At 37.7% G+C, this 10089-nt stretch overlaps 1 protein-coding gene across 1 annotated transcript in view; it reads right to left on the minus strand.

The window, feature by feature from the left end:
* The window catches only part of LOC102211467 (calcium-activated potassium channel subunit beta-2-like), a 38958-nt gene extending 29085 nt beyond the window's left edge, over positions 1 to 9873 (minus strand). The window contains exon 1 of the mRNA XM_013909315.1: positions 9794 to 9873. Within this exon, the coding sequence (XP_013764769.1) occupies positions 9794 to 9843 (50 nt within the window). The 5' untranslated portion in view covers positions 9844 to 9873. The remainder of the gene's footprint in view (positions 1 to 9793) is intronic.
* Positions 9874 to 10089: the final 216 nt, after the last annotated feature.

Here is a 10089-nt window from a genome sequence, read left to right on the forward strand (position 1 = left end):
TCTTCTGTTTCAGTCCGTTATTACACTCTTAAATCCTACTACTCATTCCTGCGTCCTTTGTGATCTTACAAAGCTTCAAACGATGCGTCGACTATTAAATTAGTCGTCGACGATTTTAATAGTCGACATAATCGTGACTAGTCGCGACATAATCGTGACTAGTCGACTAATCGTGGCAGCCCTATATGTAATTATCCTTCTTCTTATAGTTTTAAGGTAAGATATACTTCCTTTATGTTGCTGTTTCACAGCATTAAACACAGCTCTTAACAAAGCTTTAAAACAGTAAACGCTTAATAAAATAAATACACTATAACAAGGCAAAATAGCTCAATCAGGTAAAACTTATATAGAAGAAGTGAAATTAATATAAAATTTAAGAACTTCTTCGAAGAAAGTGTAAATATAATATAAAAAGGGCTTAATAATTAATAACACATAAATTCACATATTGTGGTATGAGGTGGTAACGTATATGTCTCTGTCTGTGGCAGAGAAGATGAGAGCCATCTGATATAAAATAACTGGCTGACATTTAATGTGTAAATATTTGTCTATTTTTAATTCAGCTTTTGCTTCAAAATGCAAATAAAGTAACAATACTTTTACTTGAGTTCAGTATCCCAGGACTAACACAGACAAATATGCTATATTGTAACAAATAGTTCCATACTGATGGTGGTTTAAATGAAAATGCTAAATCTAGAGAAGAGGATGCATTGCTAAGATTTGATGGCTCCCACCTGAGCAGTGATGATGAAACAGAGCTCACCTGATTTCTGACGGCGGTGTTGGATAAAAGTCAATGGTCAGACTGTCGGAGCAGTTGTCCCCTACCATGTCACCTTATGCTTCACAACACCTTCACCCATTGGATAATTTAGCTCTTTATCTAAAGACTAGATCTAATGCTATGACTGATGCCTTACAGAAAGCCTCAGCAGTGCTTTAATTTCTCAGTAAAGCCCAACAAGAAGAATACAGTTACCAGTATCAGAGACAATGAAATAATTTTCTCGTACATAAAGCTCCTGTTGCTGTTTTCAAATTGTCATTAATGTAATTTTCTGATCGATTGTTTTAAAAATAAAAAACAGCACAGACCCCCCCTTCTCTGTGTCTGGGGCGAACGAAGCCTCGTGGCTCTGTTTTTGACTGCTGCTCTGTCTGATGGGTCAAATCTCAGTCACTGAGCTTACATCATCCTCATCTGCATGTTTTAGGGTGGTTGTGGGAGGTGTCCGTGCTGCATGGAAGGGAGGGGCACTGTCAAGTCTCTAAGTCATGGCTTCTGGTGCCACTTTGGTCATGTTGGATTTTGAAATGAGCACATTAAAGCAGTTTTTTTTTTTTAGGTTTTCAAAAACAGAGAGCGAATCATTCTAAGCAGTGAAGATCCTGCTGAAAATCTGCAAACGCTGTACTGCAAGAATCATGATGTGGAGCATAAACCATGATGGCTGCCATTAATACCATCTACTGCTAGTGCTTAGGACTCTGTCAGCACTTTATGATGCTTAGCTACATATCTCAGGAGTATGACTGACAGAACACTGACTGACTTTGCCCTGATGGACCTGATTTATGATGCGGAACCTGAAGCTTTAGTGGCAACCGGGGAATGCAGAATGGATAACAATTGAAATTGTTAGGAAACAGTTTGAATTTTATTTTTCAGTTACACTTTTTGGTTGCATATTATAGCAAATTGGTTTGGTCTTGGTGTTGCGTATAGTTTATCCTGTCTTTGTGCCTGTTTTATGGCAATCTTGATACATCAATATCCCATTTAACTGGCCATGTTGTTGAGCTTTCTTTTGCTCTGCTGTGTTGAGTGCTGCTAGGCCTATCAACATTTTAGATTTAGGTTAGTGCAGCTTTCAGAAATGAAAGCACAAGGCCACTGGGTTTAACTAGAAACAATTTTACAATTAGTTCTCATTCTTAGTATATTATGGCTCCTCTGAAACAAAGACATTGTGGAATTGGCTTTAACTTGTATTCTTTCTAATGACCAGCTGTAGGTTACAAAGAGTTGTCTAACTGTATAAAAATCTACAGCAAGATTAACATCCGTCTCCAAATGCTCTGTAATTCTGGTAAACAATTCCCACAATGCATTGAGTATTTCTTCTTCAGTCACTTTTCTCACTTACTATGTGTTAATAGACCTCTCTGCACTGAATCGTACTTGTTATTAATCTCCGTCTGTCTTCTGCAGCATGTCTTCTATCCCGTCTTCCTTCTCTCAAACCTCAACCCCTCCCTGAGCCTGGTCCTGCCGGAGGTTTCTTCCTGTTAAAAGGAAGTTTTTCCTTCCCACTGTCCCCAAAGTGCTTGCTCATAGGGGGTCATATGATTGTTGGGTTGTTCTCTGTATGTATTATTGTAGGATCTAACTTACAATATATAAAGCGCCTTGAGGCAACTGTTGTTGTGATTTGGCATTATATAAATAAAATAAAAATGAACTGAATTTAATTGAATTATGGTTGATACCTTGGGAGTGTGGAGCATCTTCTATTTCTTAATCAAATATACATCTCACTCATCTTTCCTGGCTTTGAAACACGCTGATGACACTATGCTCAGCTTGAGGCTTCAAACAAGCGCTTCACAGACTAGTGGGCGCTGTCATGGTGGCTCTGTCAATGTTTTTTATGCAGTCTGTATTCCAGCCCAAGGTGCTTCGGAGAGTAGGAAAATTTATGTTAATATTATAAAAAAAAAATTAAAATACGAAAACAATGAATAGAACTTTGTAAGAATAGAAACCTGGAGAAATTATGCTGAAACCACTGACGACCAAACTGGAAATGAAATGCTTAAATTATAAAACTTACTGCATCATATTTGTTTTTAGAGTTTTTATTATGTTATTTTTGATTCAATTATTCTAGTGCTTTTTTTTCAATCTTATACAGTATTGTAACTGACTGATTTCTTTCATAATTTTCTTAATGCTGTTTTTTCTATACTGCCCTCATCTAATGTCTGGCACCACACAGAGTGTGAGCATGTGACATGCTCTGAGTTTGACCTTTAAGTGACAGATATTTGAAACAACAGCTTTGTATATGTATGTCCATGTATAGCTTTGTATATATTTTTAGTATTTATCACATTATTTTACCAAATATTTAAAGCACGACAAGTATTAAATTATGGAAACAGCACCAAAACTGTTGAATGCCAGAGCTGTTTTCCATGAGGTTGAGTCAGGATCATATTCAGATTTCTTTACAGATGCATGGCTGAATAAAATTCTGTGCACAAAGACAAACAAGAACATCACAATAAAATGGGATAGTTTTAAAAAAAAATAGTGCAGCCAAATAAAATAAAATAAATCAATAGATTAAGATGTTATTACACATGTATAGAACTAGACTAAAAGCAATATTTGCAAAATAAAAACTATGGCTGAGGTGTTCTCAGCTATTGCACTGTATCCATGGGTCATGTATTAGTATCATGTGCATTGTGAATTTAATCTGATGGCAGTTGGTTTTAGGTAATCCTAAAAATCTGTATATTATAAAAAGCAGAAACTCATTGTTATTTTTCCACTATGTCTGTTAAAAAGGTCATGGCCAGCATGTCCACCAGAGGAATGTAGTCTTATGTGGTCAAAAATACTGCCATGAACACGTGCTCGGACTTGGTGCCTACATATTACTGTCCTCATGTACATGATGCACACACACACACGTGCTGGCTTCATCTCAAGCAGGTCATAACCTAAGCACTTGTCTCTCTTTGACAACTTAAACCTCTCAGTGTTCCTGGAAGGCAGGAGCGTCAGGTGGTGTAGCGATACCACAGGTGCTGCCATTCTCTGTGACAGGGTTAGACACAGAGGCATGCCTACACATACACACACACACACACACACACACTCACACACACACACACACACACACACACACACACACACACACACACACACACACACAAAACCCCTAAATCACTTCTTCACTCTTAAATTTAATGGTTTCTGTAATGTGCACTCGCTTTCTGTCACCACAGAGCGACCATGAAAACAGATTTATGTTGCCACTGAGGGTGTGTCTCAGCAGTGATGTCATGGGTCTGTTTCTGGAAGGTTATTCGGATGGCATCTGTTCAGTGTGTGTAATCTGCAGTTGTCTTTTTTCTGAGTGGCTGCTGAGCAGACCATGAAAGCATAACACAGCTGTTCAGCTTTGTTTAGAATTGAAATTCTGCACTCTATAGCTTGTAAAATACGTAATGTGACTGAAAGAACTAATAAAAGAGGACTAAACAGTAAAGATGTGCTTGTGATGTTAAGCCCAGGTGGATGGCCACGTTGTCTCCAAAAGCAACTAATTGTTTATGGCAAGGTCATTTATGCTAAATGGTTATTGTGACAGGATTGTTTTCACCTAGGTTGAAATCATTCTGCATTGATGCATATCTTTTTGAACATTATCTATTTGTCTTTTTTTCCCTTTAACTGACCCTCATCAGTTAGAAGGCAGATTTGAAACATGAGGCAAGAGAAGCTATGGTGGCATTCATCTTCCTATTTGGAAGTAGACCAGGGGCATTACAGTTATGTGGCATGTGCTTTAGCAATAAGGCTTACGTCAAAGGGTACATTGAATTTCAAATGTTTCACTTTTATAGTAACTGCTCGAAGTAGTGCTCCCTTGCTTGTTTCATAATTGCAGGAACTGAGGATCATTGTAGTTCTTAGAACTCTGTTTACAAGGTCTTTTCCCCTTGACTTTAAAAATGGAGGTGCAATGTGATTGGTTAAGCAAGTGTATGTTGTGTACTTGAAGGCACAAATGCAGTAGCCAACCACTAAAATTTTATCCATGTAACAGTTGTTTATTTAGCCTTAAAATATAATAAAACAAGAAGAAATTAACCAGCTGTGAAGCCCTGACAAAGACGTGTGACAGTGGGAAGGAAGAACTCCCATTTAACAGGAAGAGACAGGACCAGGCTCAGGGAGGGAAGCAAAGCAATGTAGCGCAAACAAGATTACAGCAAGGTACGTATTAGAAATCAGCGGTTGGCTATTACATAACTGGCTGACAAGCAAACAGAAAACATGCTTCAAACATATGTAGCTTTCATTGAATTTTCCTTTAAATCAAGAACTAGGTGAAATGGACAATATTGGTTGACTTCAATGGTGGATACTGAAGTCCATAGCTCAATTTGGCTTTGCATAACGCCCTATTTGCAAGGCATCAGAGACCATTCCTGCAAAAAAGAAACCTCCATTCCCGACCCATATCTGTGTTTCATGCTATGCACATTTTAATCCAATTTACTGAAAAATCTCTCTGAATTTAAAATTTTGAAAGTGTCTGGTACACTCAACTAGACATCTCATGTTACTAATAGGCTGCCAGATAATAACTGTTGAGTCACTTGAAAGACATTAAGATGTTCCTTAATGCATGCTGCCATCCATCTCATCCGTCTCATCATGCTTTAAGATTTTACTCTTATAATGGAAATGGAGCTTTCCATTTGTTTGAATGGGTCCCTGTGGTGTGTAGAGATGTGAGTCACGGTTTTTATAAAGAAACGCAGCCTCTCTAAACCTTGAGTTAGAGAGAGGCAGAAAACGTGAGCAGAGAAAACAAAAAACAACCTCAAATCACCAGGTCACTATTTGTCATTTGGGACTAATAGCCATTGCAGGATCTCCTGTTTTTGGTATAATAAGGGAGGTAATATGTGGTCTTTATAAACAGTAAACACATGTGGGATGACATTCACAGGTCATCCGAGCAATTATTATAAATTAGTAGATCTGATGATTCTAGGTAATAATAGTCCGGTGAGATTTGTAAGATAAAATTGCAAGTTCATAACTTCTTCATATCCTGATAATCGAGGAAAAATGAATCTTCCCATTGAATGTTATTTGCGATTTCCTTTCTCTGTGGAGCTAAAAGAGGCCACCCAAACACATGAGATATCAATGGAAAGACCAGGATGTCCTCTATTTAGTCCATCAGGACTTATTAGGATAGCTCAAATAAGTCAAAAGATATAGACCAAAAACAAATGTTTATTACAGAGGACATAAATGAATGGGCTGGTTCTCAGGAGAATATAAACAAACAATAAACCACATGATAATATGAACATTCACTGTTTTTCTCATCCTGTAGGTGAAAAAGTGAAAGAGATGGTAAAGCAGTGTGATTTACTGTAGACTGGATTAAAGATGCTTCATCTGGCACATATTTTGTTGTGACTGTTACAATGACTGCTAATAGAGCAGTGCAGACAGCTGGTGTTAATGGCTGAGAACCAGACTCCGCGGCTCCTCACGGCGAGGTAACATTAATGGAATGATCCAGACTGCTGGAAAGTCATTTTGCTGCTGTAATTAAATTAACAGCTACACTTTACAGTAGCTCTGTGGTGGCATCATTCAGTCCAAATATGGAGAAAACATTTTGAGACTATATCAAATTTATATTTTTATTTTTATTTTTATTTGTTTCCTCATGCGTATATTCAATTCTTAAAAATGTGACACTGAAGGCAGCAAAATTTATGTTCTCGTGTGGACAGGAGCTATGAGGACATGAAGTCCTATCACATTTGAAGTAATGGTGAACAAAGGGAGAAGGAGAAAACAAACAAACAGACTCAAACTTGAATTATGAAAGAAAAAAAAACTTCTTTTTTTTAGAAATATAACAACCGTTTGTACAATTTGTAGTTTGTATGAGCCGCTTTATAGTCGCCATGACCACCAACAGCTACAAATGTCTTATTTGCATGCTAACATTTGTATTAATCCGTGTTGTCTTCATATATAGACAGAAAAATGTAGGTTTGGTTAAAAAAAAAAGTCCCAAAACATTCACAATTGACTTGCTGAAAGATTCAAAAAGCTCCACAGAGCTGAGAATAGAAAATTAATAATAATAATATTATTCTCTGTGGGTTTGTCACTGTGGGTGACCGCTTTCATACTGAACAGAGTCATTTGATCATTAATATAAATCATTAATACAGCCACTATAACTAATTTAAAATATAGAGCAACCTTTAAATCAGAAGTCTTTTCTCATCTCTAGCTCCTGGTTAATATGTCATATTTTCACCATAATAGAAGGCCACTAGAATGAGTCCTACAATAGAGAAAATTAATTTGCATTTGACACTTTACATTACTTTACCTTTAATTACCCAGTTGGTGACTTTTGACGGTGTTTGAGTGGAAAAATGAGACTACAGGAGCTGTCAAGGACAATCAGCAGCATTGTACCAAACACACAAGCTTAGTGGTGCCAATGCTGAAGTCGTGCAAGCGTGTGATTTGTTTGTAGCCCCGTGTTAGCATTTTATTGCAGGCAAGTACATTTCTGCTTGACTTAGAGGTTAGAGGTTGCATTAACTTGTGATGATAATCTAGCTCAACCAATCAGAAAACACACCTTAACACCCTGCTATAGAAAGCCTTTATGTATTTTTTTCAGTGTTTAATTTAAACATTGTTCCTCAGCCGGGCTGATACACAAACATCGACTCAAATGATCAAGCTTCACGTCAGACTTTACAGCCGTCATAAAAGGAATAGCATCTCTTTGTTTTCTTATCAGTGATTGACAAAGGCAATTTTTACACAGCTGAGACAGAGGAACTTCACTTAGTGTGGAAACTGCTCTGATGCCAAGATTGCATCTCTGTCATATTCAATAATCCCAACCCCCTCTGAAACCTTTAGCAGTGTAATCAAACACCTTCCTAATCCACAAATATATCACCAGAGGACTCAATAGCTTCACAAACAGTTGTTCACCTTGTCTCAGTTTCATAAATTGTCTGAACTTACCTTCAAACGCAGCTGCAGTCAAAAAGTTTCCTGGCTAGGTGAACATTTTGCATTTAATATCCAAGGCTTCATCAAATAAGAGTCCTCTAGACTGAGCCAACAGGCGGTCCATGTCTATGAGGCATGGAGCAGCTCTGGCAGCCTTCAGCATGCCTCCCATACTGCAGACTGAACAACAGCCAGAGGAGCCACACTGCCCCTCACTGCTCCCACTAATAATTAGTGTGTGATGATGATTGTGGGATTTAGGAGAGAGAGGGTGTTTGGTGCAAAGGGAAACAAGAGTGAGTGACAGGAAACGAACTAAGAGGTGAAAAAAGAACAACTAAGGTGATGGGGAAAATATCTCTTAGAGAGTCTGCCATGTTAATCTTTATAGGAGCAATTATTCTAGATGTTTCCTGAAACATCTGTCAGCTGCTAGATGCTGATCAATGAGTCCGGGGCAATCTGGGCTATCTGTGCTGCTGGGCGCCCTAAGCTGTTTAGGCCTTGATGATTAGTTATTTGGTTCTAAATCAAGACAGTTAAATTAAAGGGGACCAGTGTTGGGTGTAATGCACTACAAAGTAATAGATTACGTTTTTGTTAAGACAGCAGTGCAACTCATTATTATACTAAATTCAGTAATCAGAATACAATTCCGATTATATTTGTACTCTTGTTACAAACAGCTTCAGATATTTGCACACAGGCCGCTGTTTTCCGGACATACAAAAACAAACACATCACTGGCTTTCGAAAATATCTGCGCAGACCGCATGTTAACACAAAGCTATTGAAAAGCCCAGAGTGATGTTAAAGCTGAGTGGATACCAATTCCAGCCCAGCAGCCAAAGCCTGATCTTCAGCAGGCAGTGATGAGCAGGCAGTCTGCCCTCCCTCTCTCCCAGCACTGGTTTCTGCAGTAGAACACAGTGGTGATTGTTTTGAAGTGTCTTCGGGCTGGTTTTCAATTTTTCTTTGTGCTAAAGCTTCAACACAAAAGAAATATTGTATGTATGGGCTCTTTAGGATAGGGACTGGTGTTAGTATGTGTCACAATGCCTATCAAGCCAGAGAGTTGGTTAGAGAGTAACACAAAAGTAATGTAATGAGTAGTAACACAAAGTCACAAAATTACTTTCTTGGTGAGTAATTAAGTAAAGGAATACATTAAATATGTGTAATACATCAAAGTCACATTAAACAGGGCCAATATTTCAGATAATAAAGTCAGAAGATGCACAGTTATTTGCTCAGAGCAGGAAGCTCAGTAATCAAATGGCTCTAAATTTACACTTTACAATTTTCAGGTAGTTTTTTTCTATTCTTGACTGTGTTTGATGTCATTGAGTGGGGGTATGCTTGATATGGTGATCTCAGATACACAGCACTGGCTATCAACACAGAAGAAGAAAAATAAGCATTATTTTGAACTGTGAATAGTGCAAAGCTACTCTAAGAGAGTCCAAGAATAAAAGGTTCAGAGTGAGCAGAACAGATCGTCTTTAAAGACAGTACTCATGGTCAGGTTCTACCTATTCATGATTATGTGATGGTGTTATTACAACTGAGCCTCTTAACATTAAACAGACTCTCATCCCATCCATCCATCTCTACATGGCTATAACTAATCCATGGTGAGAAAAAATACTATTACCAGTATTATTATTGTTGTAATATAATTTATTTTCCAAGAACATTAAAGATTATTGTTGAAATTCTATATTTAAAAAACAAATGTGTGGAATGACAGACATCTAAATGTGGATGTTTAGGTTCTATAGAAAAGTTTTTTCCAGTACATGTGTTAGTCAGATTCTCATAATCTGACAGTAAAACATGTATTTTATTTGGGTCATATAAACATAAAGCTAAAAAGAGTTAAAAGAGTTTTTTAAAAAAACAAACAAAAAGGAAATGCGTTTGATCTGGTCTGGACCGAAAGGAGAAACAGAGCAGTGATCTCACCGTGGGGTGCAGTGGATGGTGGTCGTTCTGAAGGTCCTCTGGTGTAGCATGCTGTTGCTATGTTTATGACTGACTGAGTAGCTGTGGACTGGCTTCACAGTTAGTCCACACAGTCAGTGAACTATGATATGAGGTCCACAGGAAGAGGCGGAATCTTATAAACAAACAGAGAAAGAATCGTAGGAAGTGGAAGCTTTGGTCACCTTCCTGGTAGTGAAAGATGTGCAATTGCAACTACAGCCTTCCATCCAGTGAAAGTTGACAGTTTAATGCAAATTTTTTCACAGTTATTCAAA

Source organism: Pundamilia nyererei, unplaced genomic scaffold (genome assembly GCF_000239375.1).
Source record: "Pundamilia nyererei isolate P.nyererei 1_Seehausen unplaced genomic scaffold, PunNye1.0 scaffold00023, whole genome shotgun sequence".
NCBI classification, from domain to species: Eukaryota; Metazoa; Chordata; class Actinopteri; order Cichliformes; family Cichlidae; genus Pundamilia; species Pundamilia nyererei.